Here is a 26,286-nt window from a genome sequence, read left to right as displayed (position 1 = left end):
TAGTTGCGGAGAGCGGGGGCTACTCTTCGTTGCAGTGCGCGGGCTTCTCATTGCGGCGGCTTCTCTTGTTGTGGGGCATAGGCTCTAGGCATGCAGGCTTTGGTAGTTGTGGCTCACGGGCTCTAGAGCACAGGCTCAGTAGTTGCGGCACATGGGCTTAGTTGCTCCACGGCACATGGGATCTTCCCGGACCAGTGCTCGAACCTGTGTCCCCTGCATTGGCAGGCGGATTCTTAACCACTGCGTCACCAGGGAAGCCTGAGACTAATTTTTAAAACTAATATATTAAGATTTCAGAAGACAGGGAAGATCCTATTAGCCTATGTGGTGCTGGTCAGAGAAGGCTTCCTGGATCATTGAACTTGACCTTCGGCAAGGTACAGAGAGAGATGAGGTAGGGTGAGCAAAAGCGTAGAATAGGGCCTTTTGACCTTGACTCTCAGGTCAGGAGTTGCCGATCCCTGTCTGTGTTGTCTTAGCAAAAGGGTACCTGTTCATGGGGATTGCAGGCCTTCAGGAAGAGATGGACCTGCAGGGAAACAGACAACAGATTATTTCTGGCTCTCAATCTGACAAACTGGGTGATTATGGGAGATGAACTTAACCTCTCTGAGTCTCGTGTCCTCATCTGTAAAATACGGGTCACAAAATTGTATCTTACACACTGACCTCCATGCACCTTGTTCTCCCTTATCTTGTATAAATAGGTGCACATTTTCCTTTCCATAAGTATCCAATTCTATAGACAGACCCCCGCTTTGTCTCATTCCCCTCCAGTTCATCTTCCAAACAGGTGCCCAAATGCTCCTCCTAAAACATCTGTCCAGTCATCACTCATCTGCCTAAAGCTCTCTCCATTGCCTAGAGGGGAAAGTCAAAGTTATTCCATCTCTGGCTCTGACTTCCATATCTAGCTGTATTACCTGCTGACCCTCTCCTTACACAGTCTTAATGAACCACTTGCCAATCACCAAATACCCCAGGCTCCTTGGACCAGGCTCACATTGTTCCTTCTTCCTGGAATGCCCTCCCTCTGCCCTTGCCTTTCCTTCTCTCCCACCTTAGGGTCTGCCTTATGTAAGACTTTGGACTTATATTGTTTGTTTGTTTGTTTGTTTTTTGATCAATCTGAAATATTTTCCAATTTCTATTTTTATAATTTTATTGGAGTATAGTTGATTTACAATGTTGTGTAAGTTTCAGGTATACAGCAAAGTGATTCAGTTATACATATACATATATTCATTCTTTTTCAGATTCTTTATCCATACAAGGGTAAACTCTACATAATATTGAGTAGAGTTCCCTGTGGACTTGTACTGTTGAAGCATTTCCTGAATAACCCCTAGCTCTACAAGCCCTTCCACCCAAAAATAATCTTCCACGACTTTGTGCTTCCACAACAGCTGGCAGAGGCTCTTACTGCAGCACGATTTATATTTCACTGTCTTTGCTCCGTTATTGGCTGGCTCATCCAATGATATTGAGAGTTGCTTGAAGGCAGAGATGATGTCTCTTTCTTTTCTTTTGCTTGACTTCGCAAAGCCTGCTGTGGTGATTAATTGAATGTGTTGAGCAAGTGAATGAAGCCAAAGCCAGGCAGTGTCCTCTCACTAACTCTCCTCTTCTGGACCCAGGTTGGTCTGGGGCAGAAATGCACAGCTGGATTTCTTGGAGTGACTTTTGCCATCTTCGTTCTCTTCACCTAGAGAAGCAAGAGATAGGAACCAATCCAGAGACTTGCTTCTCAGCTTCCTGAGTTACACTTTGGAACCCCCATTCAGGAACCCTCTCCTGCCTGTCCTGGTTAGATGGGCTCATTGTGCCCACAGGACAACCCTTGCCTGGGAGCAGGAGTCTGGTTAGGCAGGTCCCTGAAAGCTTTGTTGGGGGACTAGATTGATGAATGCCTTTTCCACTCTGAATGTGCTGTATTCAGGCCAACGCCTTCATCCTGTGTTGGTGAACCCCTTTCTCATGTCTGTGAAGTAAAAGGGAAATAACTTGATACCATTGTCAAGTTCAGGGACTCTGACTCTAACTGCTCTTGTGTCTGGGTGAACCTCAGGAGCAGGATTGGCCTCAGGCAAAACACTAAAGTCAACCAAGGCTGAGTTTCCGATCTCCTTTCTCCAATCTGCTGTCTACCCTCAGTATCAAATTGTGTTTTCTCTCCTATTGTAGCCTGTTGCTTGTAAAGTGCATCTTCTGCCAGAGATTGTATGCTGGAGGAGCATTCAGCACCCTTATCACGTCAGCTTTTCTTACATCCCTCTTAAAGTGACTTTAACTTAAATTTGGAAGGCTGCCTCACTGACTCTCAATTATCTGTAATTACAATAATGGCCTTTTCCACTGGTAGGGTTACAGAGGGTGCAATTGTGGTATATATTTTATATATACAGAGTTTGTGTGTGTCTGTGTGTAGGGCCTGGAAACAGACTCCAGGTTCAAATACCGGCTCTGCCATCGTTGGCTGTATGACTTAGGCAAGCTACTGATTCTCTCTCTTAGCTTCTTAACTTCATTTTTCATCATCTGTAAAATGGAAACAAATGGTTACCCATCTTTAAGGTTTGTGGTGATCAATAAATAAGCATCATGTCGGGTTTTATTGAATATGCCCTGGAGTTAGTCTGCAGGAGTTCAAACCTGACTTTCCTGCTTTCTGTTGTGTGACCATGAGGTAACTACTGAACCTCTTTGGGCCTCATTTACTCACCTATAGAATGGGAACAATAATAGTACCTATCTCATAGGGTTTTGCGAGGATATAATGAGAAAATGCATGTAAATCTTCTTAAGAAACTGCACAATTAATACTCACACATTTAACTCTTCTTGTATTATTCTAAGCATTGTGAGAATTGAATGAAATTAGAAACGTTGAAAGTGTCTTAGGGACTATTCAGGTACCTAGGATTCCCTTGAATGTAAACTTCTCTAAGAATCCTGGATATAAAGAACTACATGAGTTTTATCCTCCTCCTGTCACCCTTATAACTTTGCAGGGGTAGGGTAACAGAAGATGGTCATTGTGTGTGCACATGTCTGCATTTAGGGGAAAGAATCTGCAAAAAATATGACCCACTTGATTTCAGCACCCTGAGTGGCCAGGAAAACGTGCTTTTGGTGTCAAATCACAGGGTCTTACTTGTACCCAGAATATTAATGAATAATGATAGTAATTTGGCCTCTCTAATTAAAAAGTGTTAAAAAAAACCCTCTCAAACTGTTTACTTCTATAGATTTGCAAAAAGTGATGATATGGGGAGATTATAAATATATGTATATTGTCTTTAAAGAAGGCAAAACAAGTGTACTAGCCTGTGGACAATGGTTTGAGTAGCAAAACTTTACCTGGTCATCTCTCACTCTGGAACCATGGGTGGCACCCCACCCTTCAGGCCTTGTTCTGGATCTAATGTGTCCTGGTACATACAAGGTACAACTCCCACACGAAGTATATTCACCCAAAGAGTGCTGTTTTCTTCCAAGTAGACCCTTTGGGAGTTTTGCCCATATTCTAGACATACTGCCTCCAACATGTTTTTGCCCTGATTCTTTGTGAATTCCATTAAAAGTCTTGGACGCATTCTTTGGAACATTCTCAAATTTAGTAGCTCTTTAGTCCCTGAGGATAGACTGGGTTTTTGGAAAAGTTACATCTGGTGAAACGATGAATGATGTAACAGAATTTAGGTAAATATAAATACATGAAAGAATGAGGAATCAAAAGGTCCTTGACTTTGAAGAACATCACTGGAGAAGTGCTTGGGATATGATGGGAGTACAGAGGGCCTCACTGAACAGAGGCAAAGACTTTCAGGACTGGGGTACTTGGCACCATTCATGTCCTGGCCTACAACCTGACAAACACCAGAATATTACCATATTAGAGGGGTTAGCAAGCTTTTATTAAGAACAGTAATATTTTAGGCTCTGTGGAAAAGATAATTTCTCACATTAACCGTTCTTAACTCGAAGACCATATAAAAACAAGCCACTGGCTACATTTGGCCCATGGGCATGGATTGTCAATCATATTTCATCACTAAATATTGCCAATGAAAAAATGTACACCTATATATCTGTATGTATAATATATTCTACTGTGAGATATAGGTATTTAGCTCTTCAAAAGTTAGAAATTTCCCTAGGCTTCAGGGAATTTTAAAACAGTAATCATAACTATCGCTTACTTAACTAAGAGCATTTTCATAGATGAAAAGACCCAAATATCTTCATAGCTCTCTCCTTTTCTCTATGTGTACACACACAATATTATTGGTGTTTCCATAATGAGTATGTTTGCTAAACCTGGATCCCATGGGGAAAAATAATGTGGAGCCTATTTGAGGCAAAAGGCCACAGTTAAGTAAACAGCTAGCCTGGAAAGCACACAGCTAAACAGAAACAAGATGCATAGAATTTCCTCATGACTTGCTTTTCTCTGGGACTATTCGTCAGAAGGCCGTCTTTACTACATAGCAGATTAAAGGTCAGGCTGACTGGCCATTCACCTAGACGACTGATTCAGCTAGGGAAAAAGGTGACCCACTGAGGATGACAGCAAAAACAGTTCTCTTGTAGAAAGTTGCTAAGCTGAGGCACACATGAAGGGCATTGTGGAGCTCAGTCTATTCCTTCGAGTATTGGTTATGAGCATGACCTTGGCTGGGAACTGACATGCGCTTTTGCAAGCACAGCTGCTCCTTCCATCTAGATGTGGCTATGGTCTCCTGAGGGTGTGCAGATGAAACAAGGATGCATCTGGGGTCCAAGCCTGGCCATCGTGCTGGACTGTGATGGCAGCATCTGTTGCCCAACAAGGTGGAGGTGGCTTCTTGAAGGTCACCTTGGAAGACATGGGACTCCATGTGGCAGGGCCCTTTCAGAGATGGTTCCCAGATCACATGAAATAACTCTACTGCTTACCCTCTGGCACGGCTCTGCCCTGTTCTCTGGGCATCATAGAAATGTGTTCGATTTCAAAGCTGAGCAAAATACTGGTATGTTTGCAAGTATTGGTGGGGCTTGTGGCCCATAGAAGGAAGGGGATGCAGGGCACTTCACAAGGGACTGTCCACCTTGGGGGAGACTTGTAAAAGCTTTGGTTGTCAATGAAATCAAGAGGCTTTGGCTGTGTGTGTGTCACACAGGACAGAGGTAAGAAAATGCTCTCATAGCTGCAGTTATGATGCTTTCACTTTTGAAGGAGAGTGTATCCACTGGGTTGATGATGTTGGATAGCCAGGAAAAAATTTTCACAGGTGTTATTATACAAAGGAGAGCTGGAAGGTATCAGGAACCAGAGTATGAAGGCAGGTAAAGAAAGTAGAACAAGGATGAGCATAAACACATGGAAGCGGGAGAGGCGTTGGGAGACTATCAGAGCGTGCTGCTACACGTGGATGGCTTTGTCTACATTGTTGAATGAGCACGAGGTAGAGCTGACATTGAGAGCTCTCTGTCTTCTCCTCTGTGATGACTGAGGGACATGGATTACCACCTGGTTTGGGCAAGAAATGGGTGGGGAAAGCCTTGGAAAAGGGGAGCTCTGGTCTGCACCCAAACAAGCTGGGACTTGGACACTAGGGGGAGAATTGAAGCTTCATGAGAGAATGTAGGGAAGAATGCAAGAACAGATCTGAACTGAAGAAAGGAAGAGCTGGTAAGTAATGGGGGATGGGTAAAATGGGGAAAGCAGATTTGAGGGACTGAGCCTAGAAAGATTCCGGAAGGCAATGAAAATGGGAGGAGGAAGAATTTTTGTAGATGCTTGAGGGCTGGGAAGGAGCTGATAAGGGTATGGGGCTGGTTTGAAGGTCATTTCTTCAGTCTTTTTCCTTGTGTAGCCTAGGGTCAGAGTCAGGTCATCTCCCGCACCCCCATACACATTACTCTAGCCTACCTGGGAGCCCTCTGAAGTTGTGAAACCGGTTTCTGGGGTTTCTCCTCCAGACAACGCCCATTGCAGTGACCAAGCACAGGTTTCTGCCAAGGAGCCCCTGGGAGGACCAGTACCTTCCGTTAGATATACCCTAGGCTTTTGACTGGGCTACCTGTGCAGACTGGTGAAGCCCAGGGTGAAGACTTGCAAGGGGTTAGGTGGAGAAGGAGTAGTGAAAGATGAAGTGCATGTTCAAAGAGAATATAAGTGTAGATGAGAGACTGCAAAATTGATCATCTCGGTTAGTTCAAAGAAGCCCAGAGAGTGGAGAGTGATCCTCTAGCTTCAGGAAGGGGTGATTGATGGGGCTATACTGGGAGGTAAGCCACATGGCATTACTGACTCATATTTGCTTCTTTTGACTCTATTCACCAGCAAACTTAGCATGGGTAGTGGAGAACATCCTAGAAGTCATTCTGGGTGTCTGTTCCCCTCTCTTTCCAACTTCCTGTTCTCCTTTTACTTTTATTTTATTATTATTTTTTGTCTCAGAACTTAACATTGTTAAATAGACCTGGGAGGGGCACGTGGTTTTATAGGCTACGAATATGTGCCCCTTCCTGACCTACTTAATTTTGTTGATGGCACTTGTGCCATAAATACCAAGTATGATAGCTTCCCCATTTCCTGCTATGAAGTTGCTTTGGCATATTTGACAGGTCTAATAAAACTGACTTTTTTTTCTGCCCAGGTTTTCACCTAAACTAGGACTTTGCAATCTTTTTTTCGTAAAGGGTTAGATAGTAAATATTCTTGGCATGTGGGTCCTGTGGTCTCTATCATAAATACTCAACTCTCCTCTCATAGTGCAAAAGCAGTCATAGACAATATATAAGTGAATAGGCAAAGATGTGTTACAATAAGACTTTATTTACAAAAACAGGTGGTCAGAGGAAGAAAAGACAGAAGAAATTTTAGATAAAGATGACAGAGCTTACAGAAAACTCCCTATCCTTAAATATTTCCCCAACAGCTTACCTGGGGAGCCTGAAGTTTCTACACTGTACATCTTTCCTTCAAGTTCTTCAGGACTTGGGAGTATCTTAATTGGGTTAAGGTGTTATGTTAGGAGGGATATATTAGAGAATATTTTCCTAGGAGGAGAAAATACTACTTTAGTGAATACTGTGATCAATTATCATCCTTTGCTGGGTTAACAGTGATAAGAGGGTATAGGACTCAATAGAGGTAAGTGCAGGTGGGGGCAGGAGATAAGAAAACATCCAGGATAGGGAGGCTGCCCTGGAACCACATTCATACCTGTTGTGTGTGAAATCTTGTACAGGGAACCAGAGGGGCCACGAGGATGAATAAAACACAACCATTATTCTCAAGGAGGTTGAAATTTAATTGAAGATGTACAATATCTATGTGTATCTGCATATTTAATTCTGTATGTATCCATCCATCCATCTGCACATACCACAAGCAATGAATTAAACAACAGTTTGCGGTAAGTAGCCACCAGTAGGGCAGGTAGTAAGCCTGAAAAGGTTTGGAAGAGAGATCTATTTTTATTGGCCAGTATGAATGGGACGTCTTCATGGACTTGTGGACCTTGAACTGAACCTTGGCTGATTGCTAAGCATTTAATTGGTGGAGGCACCTCCCCCAAAAAAAACAAACCCTGGAGTATAAAGTGGAGGAAGTAGGGATTTCTATTTCCCTCATCAAGTTGGAATTCTGTGCAAAGAGGGCTGAAGTCACAGGTTCAGTATTGGTTAGGATGCTTAGAGTCCTTCCTCCTCACTGTGGTTATGGCCTTGACTCCACCCCGCCACTTGTCATCTTGAAATGTCTAAGACCAGGCTACAGAGAGTGGTTGTACTCATTTATTATCTGGATCTTCTTCAAACCTTCCCTGGCTCCTGCTAAAAGTCAAGCACTGGGTGTTTCAGTGCATCCCTTCTTCACTGCTAGAGCCAGAACCTGAAGCTCTGGCTCCATTCATAGGCACCGGGGGATTCATCTCACATATATGAAGGTCAACATGTTTTATATGGAAATAAGTTAAGATTTTATTTACTTACATGAGACTCTGAGAGACCAAATAGTAGTGGAGAGTAATAACTTAATTCCTCAGTGAATGGTTGGAGAAAACAAAATCCCAGAAGGTCTATAGTAATGAAAAGGGTATTACATTCATTGCATGATTTTAGATAACACATGCTAAGTCCTTCCTATCCTTTTCACACAACCACATTATTGATGAACAGGCATCAAGAAGGCATTAGGTGATGCTTTATTGCATTATTTTAATCCACTGAGGTATTTATATATGAAGGGTATAGATTTATGCTGAGTGATTCAGTTACGAAGCAGGCACATTAATTTGTTCATGAATGTGAACTGGCAATTACCTTCATTAGAGTCACCAGGGCAGACTGATCACTTTAATTTGGGCAGAGGCATGCAAACAGTTATTGGCTAGTGGTGTGTGTGTACCTGAGAGCACAGGCTGTTCAGCATCCCTGAGGAGCCCTAAGAATGCAGATTTGTGTCCTCACAGGTGTATAAGTACCAGCAAGTGTACGAAGACTGGTGGAACTAGGAAGAAACTGTTCCCCAGCACCATGTGGCAAGATGTTGTGTAGGTTTCATTTGGTCTTAGCTTCTGAAAACTGATTTGATGATAAACTGTGGAAAAGATGGCATGGAGAACATATACTTGCTTGCAACTCCAGATTGTAGAACTTGGGACCCTCCTAGTTTGTATGACTAGTTTATGACAAGTTGAATGGTGTTCTACTTTATACTGCATAAAGGCAATTTGTGGGATTTAGTAAATTCAAAAAATTAGAATTGAGTACCAGTGATCCCAGTTATGTACTAGGTGTAGTGAAGGCCTCTGTCTTGCAAGAATTCACAGTCTAGCTGGGAAAATGAAGTGACTTTTTAAGCAATCCTGATTTATACTTGTGGTTTGTAGAATGAAGGCTGGAAAGGCATTCAGATGAGGAGGTGGCCGAGAAGGCAAGGAGAAACAGTGTCCAGGAGTGTAGAGCTAATGCTGGTGACACTGGAGAGTTAATAAATCATGCCTTGCTGGGGACCTTTCAGCAAGCACATGGCCATATGTAAACAAGCGCCGTAACATTTTCCCTAACCCAGAAAGTCCACTTCTGACAGAAGTGAAAACTGGATACCTAAAGATGTATGTTACTCTGTTTTTAGTAACAGCAAACATTGGAGAGTCCTTTAAATGTATGGCAACAGGGAATTGACTTGCCAAATAATAAAGCAAAAACATTTGGTAATTTTATTCTATTATAAAAAATTGACTACAAGTATATAGACACTGGAAATATTTGCGATATAAGAGATTAAGCAGTAACAAAAGGGTACATACTGAGATTGTAACTTTATAAAAATTGTAACTGAAGGAGGCAATAATCACACATAAAGTTGACCTCCCTTTATTCTTTGTCACTGCCTCCATTTTATTTCCTTTGTAGTAATCTTCATGATGTGGAATATAAAAATGCATTTACTTGTCTAATTTAAATATAAGCTTCTCTAAGGAATATAAATCATGCTTAACTTGATCTCCTCTGTATCTTCACTATATGGTACATCTAAGGTACTCAATATTTGAATGGCTGAATGCATCAGTGATTGATATTATTAAAGTATTTATTTTATAGTGACCTTTAAGTAAAATGCACAGTATGAAAATAATAACTCTCAAATCCTTGCTGGGTACTGGGTTAAGAACTGTAGCGATTTTCATTTCAACCTTATCACCAGTATGTTTGTTTGTTTGTTTTTACAAGCATTTTTTTTTTTTTTACAGTAGGTCCTTGTTGGTTATCTATTTTAAATATAGCAGTGTGTACATGTTAATCCCAAACTCCCAATCTATCCCTCCACACTATTCCCCCCGGTAACCATAAACTCATTCTCTAAGTCCGTGAGTCTGTTTCTCATACTAAGTGAAGTAAGTCAGACAGAGAAAGACAAATATCATATGATACTGCTTATATGCAGAATCTAAAAAAATGATACAAATGAACTTATTTACAAAACAGAAGCATTTTTAATTGAAATATAGTTACTGTACATTATTATATATGTTACAGGTGTACAATATAGTGATTCACAATTTTCAAAAGTTATACTTCATTTATAGTTATTATAAAATACTGGCTATATTACAATATATCCTTGTAGCTTATTTTATACCTAATAATCTGTACCTCTTACTCCCCTACCCCTATCTTGCTCCTCTTCCTCTTCCCTCTCCCCACTGGTAACCACTAGTTTGTTCTCTATATCTGTGAGTACCAGTTTGTGTTATCATTGAAAAAATTGAGGCTCACAGAGGCAAAGCACCTTTCTTGGCTGGCAAGATGTAAACTCCAGGCTGCTTGCCTCCAGAGCCCAGCCTCTTGACCATCATATGATTTTTAAACATTAAAACATATAGAATAATCAAGAATGTCAGATGCTTCAGTGAGGTCCTTTAAAACAAAAGAAAGAAAAAGTGTTTCTCATTTTTTCCTCTCCTTCTGCATCTTCATGCTGCCCCAGCTGCCAACCTTTCCTAAGCCATCCTTCCCTGATCAAATTACCCCTGTTGTCTAAGCCTCTTCAGTCCTTCAGAACCTCAGTTACTGGTAATCAGGTTGATAAACTCATCTCGGTCTGAGGCAGCTACATTTTCTTTTTTTTTTACAAACATTAGCTCATTTTATTATCACCATAAGCAGCTACATTTTAAAAGGATTTCATAATATCTCAGAGTGAAAGAGAGACACTACTGCAAACATTTTTGGGGGCAGCCAGACCTTTCGGGCTCTGCTCCAATCAAGCTGTGAAGGTGGTCACTAAATCTACTCCTATGTCCATCTCTGTGAAAGTTCATTGTCTTCTTAAGGTTGAATCCCTTTGGCATAACATCGGCTTCTTCTGTCTTGCCTCTCAAAGAATTCAGGCAAGTGTACTGCTTTGTCTCTTACTGAATTAAAAAATTCTCCATCTGTAATATAGGAGGTATGTTTTGTAGAAACCTCGAAATTCTGTATCAGACAGGCATGTATATATTAACACCATTTTGTGTCCTAATTGTATCAGTGCAGGTAACTGAATAAATCTTCAGATTGAGACCATAGCTCTCTTCATTGCTATGATCATCATAGAGAATAACATTTGCCTGGAATTCATGGCATCGTCTCTTGTCCTTATGGTTTCATATGACCTTGTGACTGTGGTGATTGAAAATTCCATAAATTCCCTTTTAATAGTAAATAAGTTCATTTTATCCTCAAATTTATGATGATAATGAAATATTAACATGAGAAGCAAGTGCTTTATAAATCTCTGAATTGCTATTCTGCTTTATTTCAATAGTGTGCCCTTCTTAAAACACCCATATGATACCTGAAGCTGTAAAAATTAGTGAAATGATAAAGTGTTTGGGGGTTGAATGCACTGAATATGTGCTGGTGTCTGGAACTGAACAGAACTGCAAATATTTAAAAGTGTAATTTGATTTCCAGGACCAGAAAAGAAGAAAACGTTCTTGTCTTTCTGGTGCACCTCATATCACTTTAGAATTAAATGCCTAAATACTATATTAGCTGAGATTTTTAATGTCTAATTAAGGAGCAACCTTCCAGGTATTTTTGTCTTTTCTTGTAAGTGTTCAAACAAGACTATGCATCACTGAGACAGAGCTACTTTCTGTATGTGATGTCCACACAAAACCAAATTTTTCTTAAAGACAGATATCATAAAATATCAATTATATGTGGAATCTAAAAAATGATACAAATGAACTTACTTACAAAACAGAAACAGACTCACAGTCATAGAAAACAAACTTACAGTTACCAAGGGGAAAGCTGGAGGTGGGGAGATAAATTAGGAGTTTGAGATTAACATATATACACTACTATATATAAAATAGATAACCAACAAGGACCTACTGTGTAGCAAAGGGAACTCTTCTCAATACTCCGTAATGACCTATATGGGAAAAGAATTTTAAAAGAGTGGGTATATGTATATGTATGGCTGATTCACTTTGCTGTACACTTTGCTGGGTTGTTTTTTTTTTTTTTTTTTTTTTTTTTTTTTGATATTGAGCTGCATGAGCTGCTTATATATTTTTTGAAATTAATCCTTTGTCAGTTGTTTTGTTTGCAAATATTTTCTCCCATTCTGAGGGTTGTCTTTTGGTCTTGTTTATGGTTTCTTTTGCTGTGCAAAAGCTTTTAAGTTTCATTAGGTCCCATTTGTTTATTTTTCTTTTTATTTCCATTTCTCTAGGAAGTGGGTCAAAAAGGATCTTGCTGTGATTTATGTCATAGAGTGTTCTGCCTATGTTTTCCTCTAAGAGTTTTATAATGTCTGGCCTTACATTTAGGTCTTTAATCCATTTTGAGTTTATTTTTGTATATGGTGTTAGGAAGTGTTCTAATTTCATTCTTTTACATGTAGCTGTCCAGTTTTCCCAGCACCACCTATTGAAGAGGCTGTCTTTTCTCCCTTGTATACTCTTGCTTCCTTTATCAAAGATAAGGTGACCATATGTGCATGGGTTTATCTCTGGGTTTTCTATCCTGTTCCATTGCTCTATGTTTCTGTTTCTGTGCCAGTACCATACTGTCTTGATTACTGTAGATTTGTAGTATATTCTGAAGTTCAGGAGCCTGATTCCTCCAGCTCCATTTTTCTTTTTCAAGATTGTTTTGACTCTTCGGGGTCTTTTGTGTTTCCATACAAATTGTGAAATTTTTTGTTCTAGTTCTGTGAAAAATGCCATTGATAGTTTGATAGGGATTGCATTGAATCTGTAGATTGCTTTGGGTCATATAGTCATTTTCACAATGTTGATTTTTCCAATCCAAGAAAACAATATATCTTTCCATCCGTTTGTATCATCTTTAATTTCTTTCATCAGTGTCTTATAGTTTTCTGCATACAGGTCTTTTGTCTCCTTAGGTAGGTGTATTCCTAGGTACTTTATTCTTGTCTAACACATTTTAAATCAACTATACTCCAATAAAATTTTTTTAAAAAATAAAAAGTAATAGAAAACAAAATAAAATAGATCAACAGCAAGAAAAAAAACCAGACAAATTTGATAGCTACAATGTTCTGTTCATCAGGAACTTCTAGCTGTGCGGTGTTTTTTGGTACATGTGTTTGATTGAAAACATCTTGCATTTTAAGTATTCACAATGTATTTTTGTGAGGGCTCCACGCATTCTTGATTTTGTCAATTTTATCTCTGCCATCAGTGTCCCTGGAATATCTCTATCTGTTTTTGGTCAGCTAAGGTGATGATTAAAGTGTTCAGGAATGGATGCCAATCATACAGATTCGGTTTAAGGAGAAAGTTACTTTCTTAGGAGAATCAGCATCAGCTCTCCCTGCTAGTTTATTGTCTTTCTAAAACTGCTAATGATATTATTGTTTGCTTTATCTATTTACCCAGTGTGCCCCCAGAAGAGTGAAAAATATCATAGTCTTTGATCATCCAGAAAATTGTTCTAATCAGGCAATCAGAAAAGCATTATAAGATGGATATCTTACCTCTCCATGATGTGTTCACTGATTCCCAGCCAGGAGTACTGATCATTTCTTTTTTGAACCCTTAAGGCTCTTATAGTCAGCAGCATACAACTTAGCTAAGGCTGCTAAGCTTCCTTCTTTCCCCCAAGATAACCGGTTTTTAAGACACTTAAGTCAAGGATAGAAGACTTTGCCCAGTCTTTTTAGCTTTTACTTCCCCAAATCCATTATGCTCTCAGAAGTCATGGAGGAGAGTTTCCTTTCCTGAGAGAGTCTTGGGAAATTTAGTGCAATTAGCTCACCAAGGAGCTATGCCACCTTTACTCATGGCCTAGTCACTTTCAGTAATCGTAAATCAACCTAAATAGCCCAACATTTAATAGTTAATAATAGACTTTATTGTTTTTTGAGCCCCCAGGAAGGCAATTGACTCTTGTTGCCTGAGCTAAGTTGTAAACAATTCAAGAATGGAGAAAGCAGAGGCCAGCACCAGCCCATAAATGTTACCTATTTAGTTGATTCAAGCAGGTTTCAAAATTCTAGTAAATATAATCATATCACTCAATTTTGGTTTGCAGTCTCATAACACTGATCTATTAATGGTATATTTTTCATTTTTTTACTCCAATTAATTTTTTTCTAATGTCTCATGATTCTATTCTACTATTCTCTTCCCCTCCTCCCCCCCTTAGGAAGACTATCATGCCAAATTTTTTTTTTAAAGGAGAAAATATTGTGATTTGAAATATAGGACATTTTATTTCACCAAAGAGTTTCTGATATCATAACATAAGAGCTGTAGTTAAAGAACAGGTAGTTGAAATCAATCATTAAGTACCTACTGTGTGCAGTAGCCTTGTACTGGTGTTGAAATATTCACTGGCATTTCAAGCTGCATTATTGATTGGGAGCTGCCTCAAGACTGAAACTTAGTGTTTGCTGCCAGAGTTCTCAAAATCACAATATATAAAACCATGTTCAGAGTCACCACGATGTCAATGAGTCCAGTGAGAAGCACAAAGGCAAGCCAAAGGAAAATAAGGAAGATAGGAACTTGGATTGTGTCCATGACCAATTTAAAATACAGAATCCTGCCTTTGGATATAGTGAAATCCTTAGCATCATGTTGGAAATATTTTCAGAATGTTGTAGAATATAACACAAGGTAAATGAAATTCTGATTTTAAGTGGACTTAAACAGCAGGAGTACATTTCAGAGTGGAGGCTGCCAGGCTTTAGGATTTATAAATCCATAAATTAAAGAGAATAAATAATTGAAGAACTATTGGGAGTTGTCACTTCTTTATTTTTGCTAATGTTGCTAGCACTATTCCCTTACTATGATTCTGTTGGGCAATGAGATTCCCATACTAGATCTGAGCCATAATAGAGTTTATTAAACAAAGGATGAAGAAACATTTCAAAAGATACATAAAAGTTTTTGTTTGTTTGTTTTTTATCACAATGTGGAAGTTACTGGTTGGCATCTCCCTCACACAAGAGCCCAGTTCTTCTCAGCCCCAGCATTCCCAGGATCAGCTTCTGCCTGGGGACCTGCCACCAGCATGTGCAGGAGACTGTGGTCTGGAGAGCCACCTCTGTGTCTTATACAAGCCATTACAGTATTCCCTTCTGTTCTTAGGCTGGCACTCTTCTGCTGTCTGCAAGCCTTACCTCCAAACCATACTCAGGCTTCTCCCTGACTTATGCTAGGCTCCCGTGAGACTTGTACAAGTGCAAGAAAGTATTTTATCAGAGCTGGTGATATAATAGATTGTAGTTACTGCATTAAAAAAAAAATTTATTATGGAAAATTTCAAGCATATCTTAAAGTAAAGCCTGTATAATGAACCATCGTATAGTACCACACAGCTTCGACCATTATGAACTAATAGCCAGTTTTTCTATACCTCCACCCATTTCCCCTACCCTAAATAACTGTAAAGCAAATCCCAAACATATAGTTTCATCCATAAGCATCTCGATATATATATATGTGTGTGTGTATATATATATATGGCTATGGACACTTAACTGAAGTATTACTAGGGTATTTTAAAACATTACATAAAAACATATATAAAAGCTGTGGACACTTTAAATAAAATAACCTAATTATTACTAGGGTATTTTAAATATTAACCCTTTAATATCATCAAATATTTAGTGAATTTTAAATTTCTTTCATTGTTTTACAATGTACATATGTATAAAAATTCATTTAAATATTTATGGTATATATATAATGGTTTATTTGTCTATTTAGGATCTATAAAGGTCTGACTTTTTTCTACTAGTTATCACCATCAGGATTTTCATGATGGCATCCATGTGGTTTTATTTTACATGTTTGTCTCTTGGATTTCTGTAAATTGAGAATCGATCCTAAGGCTGATCATTTTCATGTTTTGTTTTTTTTTGTTGTTGTTGTTGCTTTTGGCAAGAAAGTTTCATAGGTAGTGTTCTGTCATTCTATCAAAAGATACATAATATATGGTTCTCTTTCTCTTTCTTATTTATAAATATTTTTATGTCAACAGCCATTTAATACTTGGTCTAGAGCCTTTATCTCATTGAGAGTGCTGGTATTTTCTTACTTTTCATCTTACAAAGATGCAAGCAAATATTACCCAAGATCTGATTCCTGGAGCATTTTAAAGTTTTCATGTTGTTGAACTTATATAGAGTCATATGCCAAACTCTTTAGCAATTGTTCACTGCAATGGAAAAGTGTGACCTCAAGTCTCTGTCACATACCAAGCAAAGATGATAAAAAGCAAACAAAACCATCATCTGAAATCATCATTTCATAAAATGAAAGGTTTTCAACAGCAGAAATGGGAAGAATTTAAGATTAAAAGACAGAATTTTAAATTAAATACATATATCTTTCTCAAAAATTCATCACATCATCCTGATTTCACATGCCACCATGGACAGGGGCCACTGCATTCTGGACTCAAATAATGGACTAGAATGTAAGAACTATTGTTTAGCTCCATGACATTAGTAAACATCTGCTAGAACGTAATGTGAAAATTTGTCCAGCCAAATTACAGGACTAACAACTTTATCTTTAAGAGTATCTTTAACTTATTATGTATTCCAAATCACTATATGCCATTTTAAAAAGCTATTAAAAGGTTACTTTTTAATTCAATACACACGTATTGAGCACCGATTCTATGTCACATACTTATTCTGGCGTTTGGAATATAAAATACAGTAGAAATACAAATATAACAAAGATTAATAAAAAAAAGCAGAGTGGAGACAATATTGAAATTGAGAACCTGCGTTCTTGCTCTCCCTCCAAGGAGCCTCCTCATACCCCTGGGCGTTTAGTATCCTATGAATGGGTATAATAAGGCATGTTTGTCTTTCTCTTTGAAAACTAAATTACATCGTGAAAATTATCTGAAGAATCAAAGGTAAACTATAAAATGTAAGAAACTACATGATAACATTTGGAACTCAATCTGTGGTTTCTCATAATATATATTCTCACTGTAATAGACTTAATATGTTCATCCTTAAAAGCTTCAAAATGGGATTCTTTGCACTAATGATTTATTGAAGTCATCTTTGAAAGTATCCCTAGTATCACCATCTATGCATCTCCTTTTGCTGATAAGGAAACAATCCTCCAAATGTGACATGACTTACAGAATGGGTTAGTGGTTGAGCCTCCTGATCTCCAGCTCTGTGCCGCTCTCCCTGTTCCACACTAAGGTTTCTTTCACATTAGGAACTATACACATACGCAGTACATTTGAATCTCCCAGAGCGTTAAGGCATAGTAGGGAGGCAGTCTTGTTCTGGAGAGCAGAAGTGAACAAAAAAGTGATACAAAAAGGCAGGTGGCCACAGGGCTCCTAGGGATTCTCTCTGCTAATCATGTACTCTACTTGTCCTACTGCTCCTAGCCCTGGCAGCCCTTCTCTTCTCCTTTGCCCTTTCTAATCCCCATCCTCTTGTCCTCTTGACACCAGCTTGATGGGACTGATCAGTGTTTAGATTATAACTTTGTGTGCTGTTGACCTTGGCCAATCAGGCTGGCCTTGTATTACCAATTCTCACTTCTTGAAGAGAAGGAATAACATTGAAATGCTTGACTTGGGAACTTGAATTCAGTTCAGCTGTTTTGGCTGGTATAGTATGTTTTAAAAATCAAACTTGAATGCCTTTATAGTGGACTTGCATCTCTTCATTGGCTGCACACTCCCCCACTGCCTACTGGATTACACCAGGCTTTTCTACACACTTTTCAGAACTGCCTGGCCCCTGAAAGCATTTGAGTTGACTACTGGTGGACTGACATCTTCCTGACAGACTGTGACAGGCAGATCTTGGGTTCTTTGGGGTAACAGACTCTAATTTTCAGTTTACTATGGGCCTCTTTAAAATCAAAAGCATTGCCTGTGGCATCTCTCTCACTGGTCAGAATTTAGTACTGATGTGGCCAAAATCACAGTGCTTTGCATTCAATAATGAGTCTTAGGGAGTTCAAGTGAGAGTGTAGATGGAGGGGAAAAGAGTTCAGAAGAACCCAGTTAAAATGCATTATTTTGTGTGCTCAAGAATCTTGAAGCAATGATTTGTTATTAACACCTTGCTTTTCTGATAGAAATGCCTACTGACAGAAGACTTAGTAATATTTGGTTTAATACAGAAGGGTCCCTTTATCTCATTTATGAAAGGATTCTCCTGAATGTGGCGCTCTCCAGGGAAGGTACAAGGTCATGCAACAGTGTATTTTCCCTTGGTCCCAACATCATTTTCATTCAAATCCTCTTCAATACAGGTTGCCAATTTGGCCTGTTCCATCTCCAACAATGAAGAAGGGGTGAAATTAGTTCGGATGGCAGCCACCCAGATTGACAGCCTGTGTCCCCAGGTAAGCCTCATTTACTTTGTTTCCAAAGCCTGATATTTCAGATCTTATACGCTCCAGCCCTCATGTCACTCATTTCCTTGCCTTGCCCTCTTTCCTCTCACTGGAAAGTGCTACCCATCATTCATGGGCCATTTCAGGTTCTGCCTTTCTCAAAAAGAACTTCAAGCTATTCCAGTCTCTTCAGAATTACTGTGGCAATTATTCTCTTTTCCACTCCTATTGACTTTCTTCTATTTGTCTCGGACTGTTATTTCAATGCTCCATATCTATTTACCTTTAGTGTCTCAACCACTAAATTATATGCTTGTGCATGTAGAACAAGAGTTCTATTTCTGCCACATCTGTGCTAAATAGGCTTTGCCCAGTAAACACTTTTTGAAACCTATATCTTAAAAAAAGAAGAAAAGCAAACAAAAACTAGTAGTAGTTGATAACCTACTTTAACTTTCATGTTTTGATTGTCCTTCCAAACACTGGGAACCCACTTATCTGTGGAAGCTGCAAGGTCCAGGGTTTCAACATGGTCTTTGACCTGCTTGTTCCTCTTTTGAAGAGTGTGGTCAATATGTCCCTGGATTGTTTCTAACAAATAGGTGATCAATGCCGCTCTCACACTGGCTGCCCGGCCACAGAGCAAAGTTGCTCAGGACAATATGGATGTCTTCAAAGACCAGTGGGAAAAGCAGGTCCGAGTGCTGACAGAGGCTGTGGATGACATCACCTCAGTGGATGACTTCCTTTCTGTCTCAGGTAATCACAAACGGGCCCCTTACAAGGCAGCCGAAGGAAGAGAACAAGATGAGATGAGGAATATCTTGCAAATGTCATGGGTCTGTGTTTCAAGTGCTCTCCTTGGCCCTTTGAGCTTTCAGTCATCTCTGCAACTGTGATTGTAACACCCTCTTGAAAATTCTTCTCTGCTGTGCACATTATTTCAAGACACTGAGCCAAAGCATTTGGGGGGAAAACACAAATTTCTGATCAATATATTAGAAACCCGAACAGATTATTTAAGTAGAGTTAGGCTCCTTTTTACTTCCTGGAGTTTTTAAAATAGGATGGCCTTTGATGCATCTGAATCATCCATCTAAAAATGGGTATGGGATATGAGACTGGTTATGTTTAAAAATCAAAAAAACAATGAGTTATTCCAATTTGGCTGCATTAAGGTTTTTTTCCCCAATAAGTGAAGTTACCCAGGTTTGTGATAAGCTGGGAAGAAATGTTAGCCACAGAATGAACCCATTAGAAGGCACTTGGGAGCTATTGAGGCTTTGAGCACTTGACCATGAGGCTGTGAAAAGAAGTGAGAGAAAGTAACTAGTCATCACTGGAAATTGTAACTTTCTTCTTTGTAAATGAAGCCAGACTGAAGGATGTTGGCGCATTTGAATAACCATGTAGTCAATTTGACCTTTAACAGGGCTCATCGATGCTGTTTCAAATTTGGCTACCAGCCAACTAATGGGCCTTTTTCCAAACACATTTGACTAAACACATTTGGCCCAATTCACCTAGAAAAGTCTCTATGGGAGGCATGGGGGAGGACGTCACCAGAAACCTCAACCTCCTTGCGAGGCATTAAAATAACCAAGTGACTCTTGAAAATTCAAATTGACCGTTGACTCTACCCACAGGCGTATGGAACTCACACCTGCCAGCTCAGGTGTGCCCTAGGCTTGACCAGGACTTACTGAGGTCTGAGAGGGAGGGGTTGCAGCACAGCTGGTGGGATCCAGACAGACAGGGCCTCTGACTTCAACAGTGTGGAAGGGATTTCTGCAGGAGCCTTAGTGTATTTAGAAACTTCTCTCTAGTTGCAGTCTTTCCTTTTACCAAGAAACTGGCAATGAATTCCTACTGCGGGCTTGTGTTTAAAGCTTGTCTGAGAACAGCATAGTTGAATCTGTAGATCTGATGGATGATGGAAAAGCCAACTTTGAAATCATGGAGGGCAGGGCAAGGGAGATGGGAAAAATGAGTGAACACATGCTCAGTATCTATAATTTGTCTGACTTTCTGTTATTTGCTTTAATTCACACAAAAATCTTATAAGATAGGTATCACTATTCTGAGTCTTCCTTTGAGAAAAGTAAGTCACTGAGAGGTAGGTAACTTGGCAGAGGTGTAATTAAAATCCAGATTATCCTCTTTCCAGAATCTATATAGTTCTCAATAAGTCTAGATAGAAGGGAATTTGCCTTTGATGTTTCCAGCTTTCATTGCAGCTCCTTCCCCACCCCCTCACACTTCGCTATCCCCTCTGGTACCACCATTCCACTCTCTCTTCCCTCTTGGAAACCTGTCTCATTCTTCATTCCCAAGGTACTTTGTTTTTGATGACTTGTCAAAGCAACTATTCATTTCAACATACCCATATCCAAGGGTTGGATGATAAAGAACTCAATATGTTGCCATTCTTGGGATTTTTGCTTCACTGATACATGAGCCCTAACAACATAAAAGATATGCAAGAAATGCATCTTTCATAAGGTGCTTAGAAATTGTTTGGATAGATATATTGGGGATTTGAGTGGTGGGGGACAGAAGGATGGACACCAGGACTGAGCATCTTTCTTTTATCTAGTCAGTCTTTGCCAGGATGACTATAGGGGTCCCCAAAAGGGGCAGGGGGACTCTCCAACCAGCCTCAGATCTCACACAGCAATCCTAACAGCCCCTGGAAATCTTACTCTACTCCCGTTCTATCTACAAATGAATAGAAAATATCCATATACTACCTTTTTCAAAGAGGAATCATTTCAGAACTTAAAGCTTTCCCAACTTATCCTTTTCTTTACATGCATGTATGAAAATTTCTGAGGGTAGAGAAAAGCAAGGTGAGGAGGTCTTATCTCAGACTGTTTCAGTAGTGCAAAGCTTTTCTTAATTTACTTCCACCGGGTCTGCCTCTCTGCCACCTTTCTCCCTGCCATTCCTTTGTGCATCTCATTATTACCAGCAACAAGAAAAGACTTTGGCTTCCGCTGATAACACTGTGCAGTCCAACCCCAGTGGTACAAGCGTGGCGGCATGCTATGACAGGAAAATGAACAGCTGCTGTTAGGGAGCCAGCCTTGAAAGGACCTGCTAGAACATGCCTTTGGACTTGACAATCGGAGGCGGCAGGCACCTTTCCACAGATGGGCTTGACAAATAATGACACAGCCCACTCTGTCCTGCTGGTAGACTGTACATACAGCCCGATAGTTGGGGAAACTACTTCTCATCTCCTCTCCGAGCTGGAGCCAAAACATTTGCATCAGTAAATTGCAAGGTTGGCCCAGGAGATATTTTGAAATGGCATTAATGACATTTTATGTATCAGTTTCTTCTTAAGGGAATATCTATTCCGGCAGGAAGCTCTATTTTGAAAACAACAACAGAAAATATTTTTTTTAAGGGATAGTTTTGTTTTTCTTTCTTTTTTTTTTTTTTTTCCATGCTACCTGAACTTGTGTGTCTGAGTGCTTAATTTGTCCATATGAAATGCAACAAGTTTGGGGAGCTATTAACATTACAGGAGCAAAACCAATTTTCAGATGTGGTCTGGGCTTATAAAAAAAATGAAATGGCTGTATTAGAACACTTAAACTTTTCCCACTGGGCAAAAACTAAAATTTTTAGTAGTGTCTTAAAATGAGCATCTTGGCATTAATCACGTGAGAGTTGAATTCTTGGGTTTGGCTCACAAAATAGCAGGGATCTAAGATCTGAAAAAGCTGTTAACTCAATCCCATAATGTCTAAAAGTTTCGTTTTGTTTTGTTTGCCTTTTTCTCTTTTATTTGTTTGGTTTTTTTGACTCCAGGGTCTTGAGTTTGTTTCATTAAAAAATCCACAGACTGAACTTTGCTTTTGAATTTAGAAACTATAGCTTTAAAGCTTATAATAATCAGGTAGTTTGGTCATCTGTGATTTTTTAACAAGATTACATCTTTCCTGAAATTGTAAGGTTGCAAAAATTCAAGGAAGTTTACCACAAAATACGTTGCAGTCAAATGTTTTATGATGTTTAAAAACCATGCTTTACATCCAGGCATCTGAAGTACCTAAGGGGTTTATCCCAGCAATGGAATCATCTCTGGAATACAGGTGCTTTTTATTATTACTTTCTCTTATATGTTATTTTCTAGTTGGAACATCATTCCTCTATCTCCTTACTTAATGAATTCTTTCTCCTGAAAATACCTTAGGATAAAAATATATAATTGATTGTCCCTCTTCAATGGGCATGTTTATTCAGGATTTCTCTTTTGATTGCCTGTGGTAAGGCGCTGTCAGGCATGAAAATATGAGTTAAGTGTGGATTCTGCCTTTGAATAATTCACTGCCCTTTTTGATAGATACTAGACCAGAGTAATTCCAAACTTGTGAACCCCAGACCTGAGTGTGTAGGGACTAAGAGTGGAGAAGTTATTACAAGGGGTCCAGGGAAACCATATATAGACCAAGTGTCATCTTTTGATCAAATAATATGTCTACAAGAACAATATAGCTCTTTTCAAGTGCATTATTGGTACTTAGATTAATAAAGTACAAATTTATTTTAAAACATTCTTTATCATAGTGGCTTTTACATATATATCATCCACTGGTATAACCACTATCATGAAGGAATTGTAATTCATTTTTTTATAAAAGGGGTGCCTCTAATTGGGTAAAGTTGGGAAATGCAGAGTAAACTATCTCAACATTTCATAAAAAGAGTTGATGAAGAAAACTGAGTCAGTTAGTAAACTGCAAATTAGTAAAATTAATATTTTATTCACACATGATTAATGTGACTAACCATTGAACAAATTAATTGGCAATTCAATTAAGAGCAATGCTTTTGATATCATGGCCTCCTTCAATTAATGTATACAGTTGACCCTTGAAAAATTTGAGGGTTTGGGGCACCGACCCTCCCTCCACACAGCTGAAAATCTGGGCATAACTTTACAGTGAGCCCTATAGATGGGAAGTTCCGCATCTGTGGATCCAACCAACCTCGGCTCTGTAGTACCGTAGTATTTACTACTGAAATAAATCCATATGTAAGTGGACCTGCACTGTTCAAACCTCTGTTGTTCAAGGGTCAACTGTAGTTATACCTATGAAAGCATGTTCTTTTTCTTGCCTCCTAATTAAATTAGTTGCATATTTTAGTTTGGAAATTAGATTTTAAAAACTATCATTTCATTTTAGGATATTAGGTCATATATGGGCTTCTTACATTTTAAATTTTGTTAATTTCAGAGACATTAGTATCTAATGTAATTGACAGATTCCTCTGTTTTGCATTCAATTCCATCTTTAAACTATGCACAGAAAAATGGTAGCTATGCTTATTCTTACATTATGTTATTCAAAGAAAATGCCTGTTTTTGACATGAACACCCTCGCAGTTGCCCATTTTCGGGGACCACGACATATTTTAATTGTCTGGAGGAATCCAGCAGGGCAGTAAGAGAGACCTATTTGAATCAAACTTCTGTATTTAAAATCCTGTGCCAAGTTTCATTTGAGTAAACCTTTTTTTTTAAGGTGTCCTTTTCGGTGAGTTTGCATGATCCAATCCAAGATATCATAAAGAGGTGATTTCAGAAGTTCCTTAATCAAAATGAAAGGCTTTAAGTCTCTATTTTCACAACTGTCTTTCTCATTTTCTCAGGAAGATATCAGCATTCAGGAAATAACTTCTTGTGAGTTTAAGATATCTAAATATTAAAATTTAAACATTTCATTTTTTTTCTGTTCCAATTTCTATGTGAAACTAGAGAATGTAGAAATCAGAAATTTATAAATAGTTAAGTGAGGAAATCATATTGTATGAGGTCAAACAGATGTTCCTTTATGAAACGTGTTATACTTTGCAATTTTCTATCCAATGTCCTATAAAAACAAATATTTTCTCTGAGTGATTTGTTTAATGAAAGAAGGAGAGATCCATAGGAGAGATTGGGATTTGCTGAGTACCCTCCCATCTCTGCTTCTTTAGGAATTTATAAATCAGAACTAGCTCTAGAAACTTCTTAAAGAGGTAATCATTCAATTTAGTCCTTTATTAACTATTCATTGAATAGTTATACTTTCTTAAGGGTTACCAGATTACTTAAGACTACTTCCAATCTTGTTCTATTATTCTGTTGTGTGTGTATATGTATATTTTCAGCTTAAGTTCTTTTTTTTTCTCAAAGTACTAAACTTTTTGAACATTTCCTTAGAATTCTGTTTCTAAAGAATGTTCAAGGGACATAATAACAGATCTCACATTGGACATGGAAAATACAAAATTGCACACTTGCAATACTGTAAGGGACCAGATTGTGTGTTTCCTCTAGGCTGGTAGAGAGAAAAGCCTGTCTTCCTGCCTGCTTGGATTCTGCTTTGGACAATGATGGAGAGTGATCCCTGATCTTGACTCCAATCTGAGGGAACCAGCCACAGACTGGATTGTATTTCAATTGTGGGGAACTCTGTGATCCTCTTCACCTGACCAGTTTCCATTGCATATACCTTATGCATGACACAACATTGGAAGACTGATGGGGAGATATTTGTTCATTTTAAAGTCTCCCTTAAATGTTCCCTCAATAAGAACATGATCCAACCCAAAGTGCAACTCTGGACATGTCTAGAAGCGTTGCTGCTTGGTGACTTCTTGTTCGCTGCCACTACAACTCTTAAAAGACCTTTTCACCCAATAAATCTTAAACACTGAAACAAAGAAAGAGATATTTTTAAAGTTGGTGGTTCTCAAAGTGTGGTCCCCAAATCAGCAGCATTACCATCACCTGGGAACTTGGTAGAAATGCAATTTCTTGGGCCCAATCCCAGACCTAGTGAATCAGAAACCCTGAGAGAGTCACCCAACAGTCTCTATGATGCTACAAATCCTCCAGTTGATGTTCAAGTTTGAGAACCACTATTGTAATTATAAACTATGTTCTTTAAATATAATTTCAATGTTATTAGGCATGTATTGAGATGTACAAGGTGATGGCTTGTGAGTTAATGAATCTATCTTCAATAGGTTTTTAAGTGTGTCAGTGGTATAAAATCATATAAATGTGTATGTGTCCTCTCCACAGAAAATCATATCTTGGAGGATGTGAACAAGTGTGTGATAGCCCTTCAAGAGGGGGATGTGGACACTCTGGACCGGACTGCAGGGGCTATCAGGGGCCGGGCAGCTCGAGTCATACACATCATCAATGCTGAGATGGAGAACTATGAAGCTGGAGTTTATACTGAGAAGGTGCTGGAAGCTACAAAATTACTCTCTGAGACAGGTAACCATGGATATTAGGTTTGACCAAAATGTCAGCACCATGATTAATTTCCATACCTGAATCAATCTGTTTCATTGTTTCCCATAGGTCTTTCTGCTTCTAAATTACACATGATCATAAAAAGGGTGCTCTTTATTTCTTGAGTTTGAATTGGAATACTTTAGCAGAATAATAATTTATTGTTTTACGGTGTATACTACTCTACAGTTTTTATATATAAGCATTTGATTCTCACAAGGACCTTATGAAGTAGGCAGATTTTTATTATCTCCTATTATGAATGTGAAAATGGAGTTTTGAATCAGTTAAGAGACTGGAAAAAGGTCACGAGTCTAGAAAATAGTGAATATGTGACTGGAACTTGGAATCTTGAACTTGAAAAACATTTCCCTGTCTATTTCTTGAAAAGATAAGAAAGGACCATGGACAACCAGGGAGAAGCATAAAGGCTTTAGGTAGTACATGGACATGAAGTAATCAAAGGACGTAGTGGTTGCTGAAAAAGGGTTAGACTTTAATATATGCCCTGCTCCTCTAGCAAAGGCTTGCATGCCCTCTTCCAGGGGCATGCGGCTGCCCACTGGGGAATCACGGTCGTGGTGAGACACAGTTACTTATGGGAGCCTGTCATAGCTCTCTGGT

At 38.9% G+C, this 26,286-nt stretch overlaps 1 protein-coding gene across 3 annotated transcripts in view; it reads left to right on the top strand.

The window, feature by feature from the left end:
• The window catches only part of CTNNA2 (catenin alpha 2), a 1,194,816-nt gene that overhangs the window by 1,077,058 nt on the left and 91,472 nt on the right, over positions 1-26,286 (top strand). For all 3 annotated transcript variants that reach the window (XM_059943640.1, XM_059943641.1, XM_059943642.1), the window contains 3 exons: positions 18,276-18,368; positions 18,962-19,118; positions 25,444-25,644. In XM_059943640.1, the coding sequence (XP_059799623.1) occupies positions 18,276-18,368; positions 18,962-19,118; positions 25,444-25,644 (451 nt within the window). The remainder of the gene's footprint in view (positions 1-18,275; positions 18,369-18,961; positions 19,119-25,443; positions 25,645-26,286) is intronic.

The sequence above is a fragment of the Balaenoptera ricei genome, chromosome 13 (assembly GCF_028023285.1).
Source record: "Balaenoptera ricei isolate mBalRic1 chromosome 13, mBalRic1.hap2, whole genome shotgun sequence".
NCBI classification, from domain to species: Eukaryota; Metazoa; Chordata; class Mammalia; order Artiodactyla; family Balaenopteridae; genus Balaenoptera; species Balaenoptera ricei.
Note: the sequence above shows the minus strand (reverse complement) of the source record. Positions and strands in the feature narration are given on the sequence as shown.